The sequence below is a fragment of the Phacochoerus africanus genome, chromosome 4 (genome assembly GCF_016906955.1).
Source record: "Phacochoerus africanus isolate WHEZ1 chromosome 4, ROS_Pafr_v1, whole genome shotgun sequence".
NCBI classification, from domain to species: Eukaryota; Metazoa; Chordata; class Mammalia; order Artiodactyla; family Suidae; genus Phacochoerus; species Phacochoerus africanus.
In genome coordinates this window covers 90,482,853-90,503,270 of record NC_062547.1, presented here as the reverse complement: position 1 = coordinate 90,503,270, position 20,418 = coordinate 90,482,853, and the positions used below count along the sequence as shown (strand labels likewise).

Genomic DNA, 20,418 nt, shown 5'->3' with positions numbered 1-20,418 from the left:
AATAGTAAAATTAATATACTTACAGGTAAAGCTTTGTGTACATTTCTGATTATTTTGTGAGCACTTGTCTACAATTTACTTTGATGTAAAAGTATTAAATCAAAAAAGAAGATATACCAATAGGATGGCTATATAATACAGCAAGCACAGCAGCCTAGGGGATGAGTACATGGATGTTCACTGCAAAATTCTTTCAACTTTTTCATATGTTTGAAATTGTTGGGAAATGTTGAAAATGAAAGATTCTGAAAATTTTTTTCTATTTTATGAAGCTAAATTCCTAGAATTGGAATAGATTGTTCATAGTATGTGCACATCTTCAAACTTTGTGAAGTTAAAACATCAACCAGAAAGTGTCAGTTCTCTCACACTGTCAACACCACTTTTTAGTGCTTTTCAAATTTCTGCCAACTTGTTAGGCAAAAACTTGTAATTGATCTTTTAAAATCATCATCTCTGTGCATTTTTTAAAGCTAATACATAATGAACGGAAAAGCTTTCTAACATGCTTGGCTTCAAATATGATGTTGGTTATTCAAACCATGAAGCAGTAATCAAGAAACAAACACCCACTTGGGGGCACTTACATTATTACTAAGCACCATACCTTCAAGAATAACTTGCAAACTAAATTATACTGGGGAGAGTTACTTCCAGGCCAGGATCATACACAGGCAGAGGGGATTAGTGCCGGACTGCCAAAGGGATCTGATCTAACAGGTCCTAAGAAAGGGCCCTTCCTTCACAAAAAAAGTCTCCTTTTCCATTTTACAAAAAATTCTTGGAATTCTTAACATTAGATTTCTTTACAGTGAAGCAATGAGATCCTCATCCATTCTATTTTAAAATTCAAGTATTTTACCACAGTGTGGGATCCACATAATTATGATGTATTTATAGGGTGGAATGCAATGGAGCTATTAAAAAAAAAAGAAGAGTGAATATCTACATTTACTAACATGGAAAGATGTCCATGTTATACCTGTTCATTACAAAAAAACAAGTATGCGTGTGTGTGTGTGATAGAAATATGTAGAAGGATACTTTCTAAAATATTAAGAGTGGTTACCTCCAGTTAAAGGATGTATGGAAGGTTTTTTTTTAAACTCTTTTTATAATTTTTCTTTATTTTTACAATGATATATTAAAAATTCTATTGAAAAATACAATAAGGCTATTTGCATTTTGATAAAAAGAAAATTGAAAATATCCCAGAAAAACCATCAAGCAATGATTAGCATCTTATTAAATTTTAATTTAGCAAGATTTTCAAGTCAAGGTTAAAGTTCCCTAAGGAATGAGACCCGGATATAGCATATTTTAAAGGACATAGGGGGAAAAAAATTAAAGGCAGACTAGGCAAAGAGGTCTCCACCCATATATTAAGCAGCTGAGGGACAGGCCTCTATTAACCTGGGGGGATTTCACTGGAGAAAAATCAATAGGCAACGAAAGGCATCTGTGGTCTTTAGCTCCAAGAGGAACCAAAAAGATAAAGGCTCACTAGAATTTATGTAGACTCAGAGAGAATCTTAACTTTACCACAGTTTCTGCTTTCAATATTACAGAAGAAAATACCTCCTACAAATGATGTTCACTTCTCCCCCTACATCAGGTCCAGGATCTGATGGAGGTTAATTTTTTTAAATATATATTTATCAGATTTAAATTTGTACTTAACACTTCACAAAGACTGAAAAGGAGAATGTGACATGTTAAATCACTTACCTCCATGGGAAGACATGTCTGCACATGGGCAGATGTTTCTGGATGTGACACTGCAGTCCCATTTTTAATTTGAAAATGTGTTTTGCACATGTAGCCATCAGAACAGTCCTATGTTCCAAAGAATACATAAGAAAATGCCAATTATTATAAAAACTCATCATTCTAAGACCTACAATGTCTCATAAGTTCCAAACCAACCAATGAAAAACTAAGTATATTAAAAGATCTACGATAAATGTGTGTCACGCCACCTGTATAAGAGCATTTGATTTTTTAGGTAACAGTACTGAGTTGAATAGTATCCTCCCAAAATTCATGTCTATCCAGAACCTTGTTTGTGACATTATTTGGAAACATGCTTTCTGCAAATCTAATCAAGTTAAAATGAGATCATACTGGAACAGAGTAGACCTAAATCCAATATGACACATGTCCTTATAAGAGAGAAGTTTGGCTATGGAGACAGACACAGGGGAGAAAGCCATGGGAAGAAAGAGGCAAAGATTGTATTGGAGGTACAAGCCCAAGAATGCCAAGAATTGCCATTAACTACCAGAAGCTAGAAAAGGCAAGGAAAGAGTTTTTTCTAGAGCCTTTGCAGGGAACATGGCTCTGCTGACACTTTAATTTCCAACTTCCAATCTCCAGAACTGTGAGAGAATAAATTTCTGTGTTTTAAGCCACCCGGTATGTGGTACTGTTCTATGGCAACCCTAGGAAACTAACAAAGAAACTATATTTTCTGAGAAATCTGGTGGCACCTTTACAATATCTCCCAGTTATCTGGGCTCTCAGACCATCAGCACTCACACAGAGGACCTGCTTATTGTTCATAATCTGCACTAGTTCTGATTGGCTGCAGTCAACACATTGTGACTGGTTATGACACTACCACAGGTTGTTAAATATTTTGAATATCTGAGTATCTTTTTTGGCTATAAAGTAATCTAGGAATTATACATATTTTTATTATTTCACTAAGGTTCTACATTTTATAGATTGAATTATTATTTCAAGATGTAAAGAAATGGAAAGATATTCCATGCTCCTGGGTTGGGAAAATTAATATTGTAAAAATGGCCATACTACCTAAAGCAATGTACAGATTCAATGCAATCCCTATCAAATTACCAATGACATTTTTCACAGAACTAGAACAAACAATCCAAAAATTTATATGGAACCACAAAAGACCCAGAACTGCCAAAGCAATCCTGAGGAACAAAAACAAGCAGGAGGCATAACTCTCCCAGACTTCAGGCAATATTACAAAGCCACAGTCATCAAGACAGGGTAGCACTGGTACCAAGACAGACATACAGACTAATGAAACAGAATAGAGAACCCAGAAATAAACCCAGACATCTATGGTCAGTTAATCTCTGATAAAGGAGGCAAGAACATAAAATGGGGAAAAGACAGTCTTTTCAGCAAGTATTGGTGGGAAACCTGGACAGCTGCATGCAAAGCAATGAAACTAGAACACACCCTCACACCATACGCAAAAATAAACTCAAAATGGCTGAAAGACTTAAATATAAGACAGGACACCATCAAACTCCTGGAAGAGAACATAGGCAAAACATTCTCTGACATCAACCTTACAAATGTTTACTCAGGTCAGTCTCCCAAAGCAACAGAAATAAAAGCAAAAATAAATCAATGGGACCTAATCAAACTGACAAGCTTTTGCACAGCATAGGAAACCAAAAAGCAAAAAGCAAACAAAAAGACAACTTACAGAATGAGAGAAGATAGTGTCAAATGATGCAACTAAAATATACAAACAACATAAAAAACAACAGCAAAAAAGCCAACAACCCAATAGAAAAATGGGCAAAAGACATGAATAGACATTTCTCCAAGAAAGATTACAGATGGCCAACAAGCACATGAAAAAATGCTCAACATCACTGATTATTAGAGAAATGCAAATCAAAACTGCCATGAGGTACCATCTCACACCAGTCAGAATGGCCGTCATTAATAAGGCCACAAATAACAAATGCTGGAGGGGGTGTAGAGAAAAGGGAACCCTCCTGTACTGCTGGTGGGAATGTAAATTGGTATGACCACTATGGAGAACAGTATGGAGGTACCTTAGAAAACTATACATAGAACTACTATATGACCCAGCAACCCCACTCTTGGGCATATATCTGGACAAAACATTCCTTGAAAAATACACATGCACCTGCATGTTCATTGCAGCACTATTCATAATAGCCAAGACATGGAAACAACCCAAATGTCCATCAACGCATGGTTGGATTAGGAAGATGTGGTATATACAAACACACACACACACACACACACACACACACACACACACAATGGAATACTACCCAGTCATAAAAAATAAACAAAATAATGCCATTTGCAGCAACATGGATGGAACTAGAGACTCTCATACCGAGTGAAGTAAGTCAGAAAGAGAAAGACAAATACCATATGAGATCACTTATATTTGGAATCTAACATAGGGCGCAAAGGAACCTTTCCACAGAAAAGAAAATCATGGACTTAGAGAATAGACTTGTGGTTGCCAAGGGGGAGGGGGAGGGAGTGGGATGGATTGGGAGCTTGGGGTTAATAGATGCAAACTATTGCTTTTGGAATGGATAAGCAATGAGATCCTGCTGTGTAGCACTGAGAACTATGTCTAGTCACTTATGATGGGGCATGATAAGGGGAGAAAAAAGAAATGTATACATGTATGTGTAACTGGGTCACCATGCTGTACAGTAGGAAAAAAACTGTATTGGGGAAATAAAAATTAAAAAATTTTTAAATAAATAAATAAATTCTAGCTCTATGCCAGCCAACCACAAAGTACAACCCCCTATGGCCTTCTGCCACTGAAACCTTTATAATTAGGCAACATAAATGGCCTTTAATATTGGCTTAAATAGAGAAAGATACACACACACACACACACACTGAGAGACTTTATTGTATTTTTTTACGTCACGTATCCATTCCTTTCTCTTATGGAACAGTAGCCGGTTTTCCCCTAAGGACTCATAAATTCCTTCTTCCCCTGTTAGTGTGGAGATAGCCTCCCAACTTCCAGGATGGTCACAGGACTCTGATCTGGCCAATTAGGATACCAGTCTTGCTGACCTCAGAGACTCAGGAAGAAAATAATTTTATCAGAGCCAATGAGATGTGACTACAGACTGTGGTTAGGGGAACAGGAAGTGGGGGCTATTCCCTTTTCTAGTAGATGTGAACCAAAGATAATCCTGGCATTGTTGTCAGCTATCATGGAGCCTGAGAATAAAGCCAATGCAGAGGAAAGCAAGGCCATAAGATGTAAAGAGACCACATCCTGATTACACTATTTCTACCTACCATAGCTGAAGCTATCTCTACCCTCAATTTTTTACATGGCCCCACATGTCCCTTCTTTGCTTTGCCCAAGTTGATTTGGGTTTTCCATTACTTGCAACCCAAATAATCTTTTTATAAAACAAAATATGGTGTGTTTATTAGTTTAAAACAAGATTTTCTTCTGTATTGTACTATCATTCTCATTATGATAAATAACCAACAGTTGATTATATAAAATATTTATCAAATATGATAAAACCATAATAGTATGTATTTCTGAGAAAAAAAGTATTAGCAGTCTGCAATTTAAAAGTAATCTAGCAAGAGTAGAGTTCCCTTCATGGCTCAGCGGTTAACGAACCCGAATAGGATTCATGAGGATGTGGTTCGATCCCTGGCCTCGCTCAGTGGGGTAAAGATCCAACGTTGCCCTGAGCTGTGGTGTAGGTCACAGACATGGCTCAGATCCCACGTTGCTGTGGCGGTGGTGGTGTAGGCCAGTGGCTACAGCTCCAATTCAACCCCTAGCCTGGAACTTCCATATGCCTCATACTTCCATATGCCCTAAAATAGAAAAAAATAAATGAATAAATAAAATTAAAAATAAAAATAATGTAGCAATAGAAAAAAAAAACTCTTAGGCTATTCAGAGAATAAATAGAGCTAAAATATGTGTACTGAATATAACTCATCATATAAGGATAATTCTTCTATTTCATATTTTCTATACCTGAGTGCTGGTTATACAACCTCTTCCTAAGGGAAGTTACAACTTAGTAAAACTCCAATTACAATGCAAAATATACCTCCTTTGACATGAAGAAAGGTGAGTCAGAAATTCGTGTGCAGCAATGTTAGAAAAGCTAAATAAATTATCTGGTCTCTTTTCCTTTGAGTTAAGATAGAGACATATGTCACTTTAAATATTACTTAAATTTAAGCAATTTAAATTTCTATTTCATGTAATTCTGAAATAATTTCTGATACTATTTATTAGTGTCTATAAGGAGATGCACAAGGGTTTTTGACTCAGCTTATATTTGGTCATGGCGATTTTCTTTTTGGTATCAATCTCTTAATAGTCAAGATTATCCTTGAAAAATTAAATATAGAAAAAGGAGAGTTTTATAGCATTTCAGAATTTGCTTCCACAGAAGTAGGCCTTTCTCCCATATCATTTTAATTTAAGACAGAAAAATACATTTTGTTCTTCACTGTAGAAGGATTCTTTTTTTTTTTTTGTCTTTTTTGCCTTTTCTAGGGCTGCTCCTGTGGCATATGGAGGTTCCCAACCTAGGGGTCTAATTGGAGCTGTTGCTGCCGGCCTACACCAGAGCCAGAGCAATGCGGGATCCGAGCCACATCTGCAACCTATACCACAGCTCATGGCAACACCAGATCCTTAACCCAATGAGCGAGGCCAGGGATTGAACCCGCAACCTCATAGTTCCTAGTCGGATTCATTGACCACTGTGCCATGACAGGAACTCCAAAGGATGCTGTTTTGCAGACAACAAGTGTAAAAGCATGAGAACCACCACCCTGAACCATAACTGCAGTCAATCAGGGCCAGTAAACAAAGCTATATTCAAACCTGCCTCCAAATATTCCAGTGGCTGGACATTCCACTGCATTCTTTTTGTACCTACTATAGCTTACAATGTAACATTAACTCTCCTTTAATTTTTTAAACATTGATGAGTTTTTATTTCCTCTAACTGATCCTATGCTCAGGGCCTAGGTCCCATCCCCTGGAAGAAGAAAGACCTCTAAGAGAAGCCAGGGTCTTACTGCAGAATCCAGCCTTCTCTTCCACATAAAAAGGTGGTCCCCATGGAGTCCGAAAACACCCTGTACCTGCACAGGAGGAGGTGGAACACAAAGATTCTTAGAGTTTATCCCGTTCAACTCTCCCACTTTAGCGATAAGAAGGTAAAAAGACTGAAGCACTTTAAAGAGACTAATCTTACAGCTAACTAGGGGCAGTGCTGGGAGCGGAAAGCAGGCCTCTTGGCCCATGTTCTTTCTACTACACTAAGCAAGTTCTGCCAAAGAGCAGAATCATGGCAAAAAGATGCCTACTGATGCTTGCAGACTGGTGTAAGCCAGGCTTTGACATGAAGTAACAAGCTCAAGCCACTCAACTGAGGTCTGGGGACCAACAGCCTCAGCATTGGTCAGGTAGAGAACCACTGCACTAAATTTACTGGAGTCCTCTTCTGAACTCTGAGAACAGATCCAACCATGGACTCTGCAGCTGACTTGGGAGAAAAAGCCACAAACAGCTCCCAACTTTCAGGAATTCCATGGCTCACCTGGAGAGCTCCATATGTTAAACTCACTTCTGTCGTTGCTCATCTTAGAGCTAAGACTGTGCTAAGGGTGGTTTTTTAAGTGGTCTTCACCACCACCTCAAACCCTACTCTCTGGCAACAAGCCCAGCATTGACCTGGTTGTCTAACAGCCAGTCATCTCATAATCTAAAACTGTCCATGTCCAAATACACTTTAGCTATCAGGACTCCTTGCTTCCCACTGCCACAAAGCACGCTGCTCCACATTGTCACAGTAGAAGAGAATCTAATGGGAAAGTTAGGTGCTGTGTGTAACCTAGAAAGCACTTATAAAAAGAGAACATTGGAGTTCCTGTCGTGGCGCAGTGGTTAATGAATCCGACTAGGAACCATGAGGTTGAGGGTTCGGTCCCTGCCCTTGCTCAGTGGGTTGACGATCCGGCGTTGCCGTGAGCTGTGGTGTAGGTTGCAGACGCGGCTCGGATCCCGCGTTGCTGTGGCTCTGGCGTAGGCCGGTGGCTACAGCTCCGATTCAACCCCTAGCCTGGGAACCTCCATATGCCGAGGGAGCGGCCCAAGAAATAGCAACAACAACAACAACAACAAAAAGACAAAAAATAAATAAATAAATAAAAAATAAATAAATAAAAAATAAATAAAAAGAGAACATTTCCTCACAGTCAAAACTCAAGTTATCTACATGTAAGGCCCTTAACCTTATATCAAAAAAAGGAATATAGATTTAAGTGAGAAAAATACCATAAATATGTTTGACAAAAACATTGGAAGTTTACAAAAGCTTTTAAAACATATTTCAAAAGTAAATAACTTCAAATCATATAAAATACTGACATATTCTACTGCATGGAAAAAATTCCTAACACCATAAAGTCAAAAGACAAATATCAAAATGTGAAAAAAAAGATCTGTACCTCATATCATAGAAAAGGACTAATTTTGTCAATATATAAATAGCTTTACTTTCCTCAATTTATTAGTAATAGTCCCAATAAACCAAGAGAAAAAAGACCAACAGCCCAATAGAAAAATGAGCAAAGGATGGAGTTCCCATCATGGCTCAGCGGTTAATGAATCCGACTAGTAACCATGAGGGTGTGGGTTTGATCCCTGGCCTTGTTCAATGGGTTAAGGATCTGGCATTGCCATGAGCTGTGGTATAAGTCGCAGACATGGCTCGGATCCCGCACTGCTGTGGCTGAGGTGCAGGCCTGTGGCTACAGCTACAATTTGACCCCTAGCCTGGGAACATCCATAGGCCATGGGTGCATCCCTAAAAAAAAGAAAAAAAAAAAAAGAAAGAGAATAATGAGCAAAAGATATCAACAGTTCACTAAAGAGGAAGTACACATGGATATTAATCATATAAAAATATGTTGAGTGTTACCTATAAGAAAAATGCAAATTAAAACTATGTGATACCATTTTTTACCTATCAGATTGGCAAAGATCGGAAAGCATGAAATAAACTGTGTGGACTAAGATGTGGATAAAACAGGTAAGCATTCTCATGCACTGCCAAGAGCAGGGTAGTTTAAATTAGTACAGCCTCCCTGTACAGCAAGTTGGCAATACCTAGCCAAACTTAAAACTTATATACCTTCCACTCGGAAATGCTACTTCCAGGAGTTTATCTTACAGATGTAGTTGCACATGTGGGAAATAAAATTCATGCAATGATATGTATTATTGTTTTAATAGCACAATATTAGAAATAAACTAAATGCCTATAGGTGAGGACTGATTAAATAAATTGTGGTATATGCAAATAATAGAATGCTACGCAGCTATAAAAAACGAGTAAGTTCTGCAACTATTCATGTGGAATAATAACCAAGATAAATCATTAACTTTAAAAATATGTAGAACAGAAGCTCCCATTGTGGCTCAGCAGTAACAAACCCGACTAGTAACCATGAGGACATGGGTTCCATCCCTGGCCTCACTCAGTGGGTTAAGGATCCAGTGTCACTGCGAGCTGCAGAGTAGGTTGTGGACACTGCTCAGATCTGGCTTTGATGTGGCTGTAGTGTAGGCTGGAAACTACAGCTCTGATTTGATCCCTAGCCTGGGAAGTTTTATATGCCATGGGTGCAGCCCCTAGAAGACAAATAAATAAATAAATAAATAAAATATACAGAATAGCACATATATATGTATATTATGCTACCATTTGTTTAAATATAAATGCATATGCTTGTATACATTGAAAATATCTGAAAGGATACCCAAGACAAGTGGGGTGGTGACCTCTGAGGTTTGGGTGAGGAGGGTGGGGGGGTTAGGAAGGAAGCTTACTTTGTTAGTATACAAACCCTTTTGTGCCTATAAATAAAAAAAACATTTCATGTTAAACAAATACTTCATGCATTGCCTTTGAACATATGCCTCCAGGCCATCACATTGTTGCAACAGATTCCAATCCTGAACTACTAGGGAGAAAATGTTCTTAAGGCCTTATAGAGCCCTGGAGAGACAAACAAGTTTTCTAGTGCAGTGCTGAGCATACTGGATGGAGATCTAAGGATTTCCTAACAGAACATGTTTGGGTCTGCTTCCTTATAAGCTGTCATTAGCTACGCCACTCAGAGAGCTATGTTATGCCTGCTGGAATCCAGCTACCGAAGTAACTATAGGACCCTTGATGCTGAATTTTAATAAGCTTTTAACAATCTACTTTAGACAAACACTGCTGTCTAAAAAAATCAGGTGGTCATCTATGGGCTTCAGCACTACCTTGGAATAAAAGATTGTATATAGGATATAAACTCAAGTTAATTGCACAGAATGACCAGTTGCAGGAAGGGCTTGGCAAGGCCATTGGGGGGGAATTAGGAGAAGCAGAAGTTTTTCAGTTATGCCTGCACTGATCAAACAACAGGACCTTCAAGGCCAATGTAACCCTAAGGAACAGGCCAAATCTAGGCCACAGATTTCAAGTGGTTGTTCTTTCTCTCTCTAAGAGATCAACCCAAAACCACCAGAAGCTGGCCAAAGCTAATTACTCTTGGGAGAAGAAGAAGAAAGAAGAAGAAGAGGAAGAAGAAAAAAAAATTGCTGTTGACAAGCAAAGCTTACACTGCGTAGGTCAGACATTAAACTAATATCTGTTCATTTTTTTAAAAGCCAAAGTTAGATAGATGCCGTAGGCAAGTAAAGGTTAAGGATTTAGGAGTTCCCGTCGTGGCGCAGTGGTTAACGAATCCGACTAGGAACCATGAGGTTGCGGGTTCGGTCCCTGCCCTTGCTCAGTGGGTTGACGATCCGGCGTTGCCGTGAGCTGTGGTGTAGGTTGCAGACGCGGCTCGGATCCCGCGTTGCTGTGGCTCTGGCGTAGGCCGGTGGCTACAGCTCCGATTCGACCCCTAGCCTGGGAACCTCCATATGCCGCGGGAGCGGCCCAAGAAATAGCAACAACAACAAAAAGACAAAAAAAAAAAAGGTTAAGGATTTAGAGATCCTCCAGAATACAATTTTGAATATGTTGAAATGCCTCATTTTCTACCACTCCCCCTCCCTAATTTCACTAACTAGTACTGCTACATCTTCCCAATATGTGTGTGGATGTTGAGCATGGCTGACTCTGATGCCTCTGGGTCAAAATCAAGAGTGACCAAATACAGTCAAAGTAATTCATGGGTAACTGCTCACCTTTCACTCAGGCAAAAATTCAAAAGACCAAAAACTCAAAGAAATCAAAAACCCCAAAGTGAAAGAACGCATATAACATATTTCACCTTTGAAAAAGAACTTTGTATGTCTTTTCACTGGTCTTGTAGCATTTTGGAGTTCATTAAACATGACACAGCCATTTATTGAACAATCCACTAATACCTTCTCCATACTTTCTGGGAGAGAAGGTTGGCGATTGACCTCAGATAATAATAAGTTCCAGTTGAGGAAGCAGGGACTGTCCTTCTGGGAAAGAAGAATTAAAATCTGGATCTATTGTCCCATCTAGTAGAGGCCACAACCCCCTTGCTTCACCATTTGCACAACATAACCTGTACTGATATTTGCCTTTATGTGTGTGACTTAAGGTGTGGAGGACTACTGAACACAGTGGTTCACTAGCTGGGAATCAAACTGCAAAACACTGTGAGCACTGGTCCTTGATTGAAGGTTCTCTGGCCCAGTTTAAAAGAGCTTTCTTAGCATGGTCATGGTATGAAACTAAAAGAGAATCTGTGGGATTTTAACCTGAAACATTCTCTATACAACAGCTATGTGTCACAGGATTATACAGCCTCCTATCACAATAGTTAGTTCAGCAGTAGCTCTTATTTACAGCAGCGTACTCATTACATAACCGTAATAGGTTTAAAGTTCTATTCAACCTATAAACAAAGCACAGAGTTGCTTTGCTTTTTTAAGTACAGTTACTGAGTGGAATCTAAATATTATAAATCTTGACGATATAAAAGTAATAATATAGTTAATTTAAAAATCAAAAGGAGAAACAGAAATGAATGTGGAATGTAATATAAATACACTACCTTCCTCATCAACTACAGAAGGAATCAATAGTAATTGTCCAAAGATGAGAAATTAGGAAGTAGGAGTATATTGTTTAAGGTTATGGGAACGTTGTGGCTCAGTGGCAACAAACCCAACTAGTATCCATGAGGATTCGGGTTTAATTCCTGGCCTCGCTTAGTAGATTAAGGATCCGGCGTTGCAGCAAGCTGCGATGTAGTTTGCAGCGGAGGCTCAGATCCGGTGTTGCTGTGGCTGTGGTGTAGGCTGGCAGCTGCAGCTCCAATTCGATCCCTAGCCTGGGAACTTCCATGTGCTTCAGGTCTGGTCCTAATTTAAAAAAAAAAAAAGTTATAGGAATCACTATGAGAATAACTAAGGAGTTGGTCTTCACCTATAGGGGTTCCTTTAAACAAATTTAAATCATCCATGTGATGGAATACTATGTAGCTGCCAGAAATAACGAGTTAGTTCCATATATGCTCACAAAGATGTCCATTTTGTAATGTTAGGTGGAAGAAGTTACAGAACAATGATCCCATTTATGTAAATATGTTATAACTGTACATACATATATTTACATGTGCTTAGAAAACAAACTACAAAATTGAGGTGGAGGAGAGGGAAGGAAATATTTTCTTTTTCTTCTTTTTTTCTTTTCTTTTTAGGGCCACACCTGTGGCACATAGAAGTTCCTGGGCCAGGAGTCGAATCAGTGCTACAGCTGCTGGCCTACGCCAGAGCCCCAGCAACACCAGATCCAAGCCACACCTGTGATCTACACTGCAGCTTGCGGCAATGCTGGATCCTTAACTCACTGAGAGAAGCCAGGGATCAAACTCATGTCCTCATGGATACTAGTTGGGTTGGTTACTACTGAGCCACAACAAGAACCCCCAATTTTAACTTGTGTTTTTATTTTTTCTCCTTTTTAAACTTACCCTCTAGTTGCTACACCTAAACAAGGCCAATATGTCTTTTCTAGGTCATTACCTAATTATAGCATAACTTTGCTTTTCTAGTGGTTTCACATCACTTAAGGCCTTCAATTTTTCAATTCCATTTGATTAAGATATGCTGGGACCCTGGCACTCTGCTCGGGTTGTGTAAGAAGTTAGTTTTCCTCCAACATTCCTGCTCCCTTTTCCTGGCAGGGCTCTTAGACCTACCCAGTACCTTTCCTTTTCACCTCTAGACCCTTCCAACTTCCTAGAGAAGCAATAGAGCACACTGCTCTCCTCTTTCTCAAAGGCAGGTGAAAGCACAGCAAGGGCAGTGGCCCCAGGGAATAAAGAGCAGAAGAAACTCAAGCCATTAGTCAGGAGGTTAGTGGACCAATTTGGTGACCTAACTATATCGGAGGTTGGGGGGCCAGGGGCAAGTACACATGCATATGTGTTGATTTGCACTTACAGAGACTGCTTATTTCACACAAATTTGTCTAAAATGGTTATAATTTAAATAAAGCTAAATCTGTTCTTTCTTGGAATTAAAGCTTCAGAAGTAAGTTTGGATCACACTGGTTCCATTTTCTTTATTTTGACAGGTATCTTTAAAATGTTATGTATGTTTCACTATTAAACATTTTGTGGGATTTCAGTCTCTTTTCCCTCTCTTGCTTTTTAATAATGTTTCGTTTTCAGGTTTTCCAACTTGCCCATTTTGAGTTTTCAATTTTCAGTTCATGTGAGATTTGAGAGCTCCATGTATACCTCCATACTTCTTATTATATTAAATAAGTTGGTTTTGCTTCCAAGAGCATTCCTGCTTATTTGTGCCCAAGCAATGGTCAACAGACGCTATAACTGACTGGAGGCGATATGGAGTGACAGTTGCAGGAAAAAAAAAATTTTTTTTCTTTGTTTCTACTTTAAATTTGGAGAGATTTTACCATATTTTGTCTGCTTTAATTGAAACGTTCACAAAGGTTTCTTGTTGCTTTTCTAATATCATAGGTAAAATAAGAAAACATAAAGATGACCCAAGTTCTGACCTCCTTTATCTTAATTTCTAAATTTAATGTTACTGAAAATCTTATTCCTTTCATAAATTATTTTTAGAAAATTATCTTTTAAAAGAGAATTATTCAAGAAAATTAACAGTTTTAAAGTAATTTTGTACTTAATAAAATAAATTGAAAGAAATTTGATAGTCTATTATCAGGGTAACAAGTTGTCACTTCTATTTCAAAGCACTGTCTTTGCAAAGCAGTAGTTTTTCATGAACTGAAGCATGCCTGAGCTTAAGAAGTTTTATACAGGGAAGGAGCCGGCTGCGAAGGTGGGAAGAAAGAAAGGAAGGCGAAAAAGGCCTTCCTGGTGTGGGTATACACAAAGTACCAAAAAATGGGTGGCTTCAAACAACAAAGATGAATCTCTCACAGGCCTGAATCTGGAAGCTAGAAGTCAGAAACGAAGGTGTGGTCGGGGCCATGCTCTCTCTTTAGGCTCTAAGGAAGACTCTTCCCTTGCCTCCTCCCAAGTACTGATTGTTGCCAACTTGTAGACACATCACTTCAATTTCTGCCTCTGTCTTCAAGTGCCTTCCCCCCAAGTGTCTGTATCCTTTGTCCAAATTTCCCTCTTCTTAGAAGGAAATCAGTCAGATTTTTGCATTTACATGCCTCTAATCCAGTACAGCCCCATCTTAATTTTTAGATTACATCTGCAAAGACCATATTTTCAAATAAAGTCACATTCACAGGTTCAGGGCAGACATAAATTTGGGGAGACACTATTCAACCCCATATACATGAAGAGAAGGAATAGATGAGAGAAAGGCATCCCCACAGCTCCTGCACCTAACACAGGAGCAGTTTGCCCCAAACAGCTGACAGAGGCCAGGGACTGAAAAGCTGTTCCAGCCTGAGGACATTGGGCCCAACTGTCATGGCTGCTGTTGGAGACCAAAAGGGCTTTGATCAAAAAGGAGGATGAAAGTACTGATAGCTTCACAATAGTACCATCACTGTCTTTATGCATAGGACCTGGATAGTATGAAACTGAAAATTTTACTGGAGTCCTCCTATGTCCCAAAAGGAGCATTCAACATCCACTACTTGGATCCATACCAGACATGTGGCAAACTCACACTGCTGGCAGAGAAGAGTGGAGAGGAGGAAGGAGAGAGGGAGGATGTTATCCACTCAGCCTTTTTCACTAATATAAGAAAAGTTTCCTGACATATTTCCCAGAATGAGTCACACTCTCTACCCTCAAAGTCCTTTCCATTCCATGCCTGCGCATGTTTAAAGCTCTTGGACTGAATGCCCTCTCCTTCTGTATCTTCCAGCAGAACTCCTGCTTTCCATAGCTTGACATGAGCATGTGGTCTCTGCATCTAGGGAGAAGCTGTGTGAAAGCTGGGCAGACACAATGCAATAGAAAGAGCAGAAGCCCACCACCTCACCCCACACTTACACTACAAACCTTAGGAAGTCTTCCTTAATATCTCTTCTCCCTCATTCCCATGAGTTCACCATGTTCTCTCCCTGCGTGTTCCCCACCTTACATTTAGAAATAGACCAGGTGAACTGACGATCATGTGTCTAAAAGTATTTTAGCCTAAAATCTGTAATCATTAAATTTACATTTCATATAATAAGGAGAAACAATAGTATCCTTTAAGAATTTTTGCATTCTTCTAAATGTTTCTAGCCATGACAGAATAAGGGAGACTAGATTTACTTTCCAATCTTAAACAGCTAGAAAAACCAAACAAAAAATATGAAATTGAGGTTGTTGGCTATTGGACACAGGCAGTGTAGGGCAGTGATCTCTGAGGAAAAGGATATAAACTAGGTGAGCTCTATAAGTGTCCTCACTCCCTGCCTGGAGAAAGTTCTTAAAGAAAAAGATTTAAATGGCAAGAACTTCCTGTTGTTGTTCAGAATCTGACTAGTATCTGTGAGGATGCAGGTTTGATCCCTGGCCTTGCTCAGTGGGTTAAGGATCCAGAGTTGCTGTGAGCTGTGGTGTAGGTCACAGACACATCTCAGATCTGGCTTTGTTGTGGCCACGGCAAAAGCCAGAAGCTGAAGCTCCAATTTGACCCCTAGCTTGGGAACTTCCATATATCTCAGGTGCAGCCCTAAAAAGACAAAAAAAAAAAAAAAGATTAAAAATGGAAAATGATTTCACTGTTTGCTTAAATAATCTGAGAATCAAAAGAAAAATATAATAAATAGGAGAGTTTCAGAGCGTGGCCAGGAAAAAGATCAATATATAAAAATCAGTAACTTAACAAGTGTGGCAATAATTGATTAAAATCATGTGGATAAAATACACCATTCCTGGTATGAACACAAATTATCAAATGATAATGGAAAACACCTATCATTATGCCAAGAAAACTCTACAACTTGTAGGAAATGAAAATAATCCCAAAAAGTTGGTTGGTTGGTTGGTTGGTTGGTTTTGTCTTTTTAGGGCCACACCTGAGGAATACGGAAGTTCCTAGGCTAGGGGTCTAGTTGGAGCTATGCCACCGACCTATGCCAGAGCCACAGCCACACCATATCCGAGCTGTGTCTGAAACCTACACCACAGCTCACGGCAACGCCGGATCCTTAACCCACTGAGCGAGGCCAGGGATCGAACCCACAACCTCATGGTTCCTAGTTGGATTCATTAACCACTGGGCCATGATGGGAACTCCCAAAAAAGTGTTTTGTTTTGTTTTTTTTGTTTTGTTTTTTGGTCTTTTTGCTATTTCTTTGGGCCGCTCCTGCTGCATATGGAGGTTCCCAGGCTAGGGGTCGAATCGGAGCTGTAGCCGCCGGCCTACGCCAGAGCCACAGCAACGCGGGATCCGAGCCGCGTCTGCAACCTACACCACAGCTCATGGCAACGCTGGATCGTTAACCCACTGAGCAAGGGCAGGGACCGAACCTGCAACCTCATGGTTCCTAGTCGGATTCGTTAACCACTGCGCCACGACGGGAACTCCCCAAAAAAGTTTTTTATGCTACTTGTAAAACAATTCTAAAATTATTTTAAAAGGAAAATGCATGGGGTAGTTAATTTTTTAAAATAAAATAAATAATAGGATTATCAGATATCAATACCAACTAAAGAGCCCTAGTAATAATTAAAATCTGGGACTTCCTTGCTTATCTAGTGGTTAGGCCTGGGCACTTCCACCGCTGTGGCCTGGGTTTGATCCCAATCTGGGAATTGAGATCCCAAATCAAGCCGATTTACGGCCAAAACATAATAATAATCATCTATGTTATTATCACAGAAAAGAAAAACAGATTAGGGATTAGAACATGGAGTCTAGAAATAAACACATTTTATATGTTGGAATTTAATATATGATAAAAACAGAATTTGAGATCACAGATGGGAGAATGGATGCGTCGATAATGAAATGAAGTCAACTGGCTCCTTGTTAAATAAAATACATAAACCACATTACCATATCTCACAATCTCCAAAATAAACTGCAGATTAATTAAAGCTCTAAACATAAAAAATAAAATAACAAAGGTCTAGAGGAATATACAAGAGAATATTTTCATAATTCGAAGTTGGGAAAGATTTTCTAAGCAAAACACCAACCTAGAAGCCATAAAGCAAAAGAGTGGCAGATTTATTAAATATTAAAAACTCCTGTTTGACAAATGATACTATTAACAAAGTTAAAAGAGAAGTGACAGCCTAGGAAAAAATATTTGCAATATAAATAGGAAACAAAGAATTGATAGTCATAATATGTGTTACTCCTACAAATCAATATTACAAAGATAAACAACTACAGTAAAAGAGACAAAGGTTGCATAAACAAGAAATTCTTAGAAGAAATAGCAGTGACCAATAAGCATATACAAATACTCCCTGTAAGGAGGAAAATGCAAATCAAAACAATATATCATTTTTCATTTTATCATTTAGAGTGAAAAAAATTTTAAAGATCAGTAATATCCAATTTTGTAGAGAGTATGAGAAAATGGGCATACTCATATACTTTTTGATAGGAATATAAATTGGTGCAGTCAGGAGAGAAATGTTGCCTGTGTTCTCATTCCCACATTTATTCATTCCCTAAATATTAGCACCTAGTTCATATAATGTGGTGTGCTGGGCCCTAGGAATACTGCTGTGATCAAAACAGACAAAAGTTCTTGCCCTCAGGCAACTTGCATACAGAAAGAACAGAAGCAGCATGGAGAAGATAACAAATAACCAAATATGTAGAGCTAGTGGTTTTAAGCGCAATAAAAATAAATAAATTAGGAGTTTCTGTCGTGGCTCAGTAGTTAACGAACCCGACTAGTAACCATGAAATCAAATTGCCTAAACATATTAAACTTATTTGTTGATAAATATCTCAGTTCTGGGAGAGGCTCAACGGTTAAGGAATCCAACTAGGAACCATGAGGTTTCGGGTTTGATCCCTGGCTTCGCTCAGTGGGTTAAGGATCCGGTGTTGCCATGAGCTGCGGTGTAGGTCACAGACGTGGCTCAGATCCTGCATTGCTGTGGCTGTGGTTAGGCCAGCAGCTGCAGCTCCAATTCGACCTCTATCCTGGGAACCTCCATGTGCCACAAGTGTGGCCCTAAAAAGACAACAGACAAGCAAAAAAATAAAAAATAAGAATAAATAAATAAATTAGGGTAAGGGGGATTGAAAGTGATAGGGTGAGAAAGATAGTCTTTTACAAAAGATGGGTAGGTAGGAGGACCTCGCTGATAAGGTGAGGGATGAGCTGACTGAAGCAGGGACTAAGTCATAAAGCTAACTTTATGAACACAATAGAGAGTGGGAATGAGATGTGCCAAGACACCATGGTAGAAAAAGCAGGGATATTATATAGCTGGAGCAGAGTGAAGGAGAAAGAGAATGATGAAGTTAACACTAAAGAAGAATGGGAATTCACACTGTGGCTCAGCAGATTAAGAACCCAACACTGTGTCCCTGAGAATGCAGGTTCAAACCCCAGCCTTGTTCAATGGGTCAAGGACCTGGTATTGCCACAAGCTGTGGTGTAGGTCACAGATACAGTTTGGATCATGCATTGCTGTGGCTGTGGTGTAGGCCAGCAGTTGCAGCTTCAATTCGACTCCTAGCCTAGGAACTTCCATGTGCCACACGTGTGGCCCTAGAAAGATAAAACAAGCAAACAAACAAAAAAAGACTAGAGAAGAATGGTGTGGGAACCATTTAGGCCATGGAAGTCATGGTCAAGGCTTTCGATTTTACTCTCAAACTGGAAGGTTCTGAGTTACAGAGTGATGTGACTGGACTCACATTTTTTTTTTTTTAAACAGCTGCACATGAAGTATATAGAAGTTCCCAGGCTAGGCATTGAATTGAAGCCACTGCTGCCAGCCACATCCACAGCCACAGCAATGCCAGATCTGAGACATGTCTGCAACCTACACCACAGCTCACAGCAACGCTGGATCCTTAACCCACTGAGTGAGACCAGGGATCAAACCTGCATCTTCATGGATACTAGTCAGGTTAGCTTCTGCTAAGCCACAATGGGAACTCCATATTTTTAAAAGATCACTCTCTGGCCATTTAGAGAGCAGATTCCTAATGGACGTTAATTAGGAAGCTATTGCAATAGGCCAGGAGAAAAAAATGACAGCAGCCTGGGCTAAAGTAGTGCAGTGAAGGTGGTGAGAAGTGTTTGATTATGGATATATTTTGGCAATAGAATTAGCAGATTTTATTAATGTATTAAACATGAGATGTAAGAGAAAGACAGATGTCAAGGGGAACTCCTGGTTCTTGTCCCAAGCAACTAGAAGCTAATATTTACTGAAACAGGGAAATAATATAAAAAAAGTAGGTTGTAAGGGAGAGAGGGAAGGTTAAGCAAAAATGAGTTAAATGTGCTGCCTCACAGATATTCAAATGAAATGTCAAGGTACTGGATATAAAAGCCTGAAGTTCAGGGACATGATAGGTGCTAAAAATACAATTATAAGCGTCATCGGTGACTATATAGTATTTAGAGCTAAGGAGCTTGGATAAGCTCGCCTAGAGAAACAGTCTAATTGGAGAAGAGAAATCCAAAAATTGAGCCCTGGGGCACTCCAGAATTGAGCTAATGGGAAATGAGGAGGAAGCAGCAGAGGAGGTCACTCCTGAGAGGAAGAGTTGAGAAGTAAAATGAAACTACAAGGTCAGTGTCTCAGATGCCAAATCAAAACTATTTCAAGAAGGGAGTGACATGAGTTCTCCTATGGTGAAGAGGGTTAAGGATCTGGCGTTGTCACTGCTGTCACTCAGGTCATTGCTGTGGCACAGGTTCAATCCCTGACCTGGGAACTTCCACATGCCACAGATGGAGACAAAAAAAAAAAAAAAGAAGAAGAAGAATGGAGTGATGATTGTGCCAATTTTTCAGCATCTATCAAAATGTAAAGTGAGCATACTCTCTCATTCAGTAATTCTATTTAACTATCTATTCTACACAAATGTATAAGTACACATAAAATTGTGTTGAATGGCTATTTATTAAAGTACCATTTGTCATAACAAATTAAATACCCACCAACAGAGGAAAACTTAAATTACTGTACATTTGAATAAGAGAACAAAATGCAGCAATTAAA

General features: G+C 39.1%; 1 protein-coding gene across 1 annotated transcript in view; it reads right to left on the bottom strand.

The window, feature by feature from the left end:
* Positions 1-20,418, bottom strand: part of ATG10 (autophagy related 10) — a 225,560-nt gene that overhangs the window by 160,745 nt on the left and 44,397 nt on the right. The window contains exon 3 of the mRNA XM_047778220.1: positions 1,729-1,836. Within this exon, the coding sequence (XP_047634176.1) occupies positions 1,729-1,836 (108 nt within the window). The remainder of the gene's footprint in view (positions 1-1,728; positions 1,837-20,418) is intronic.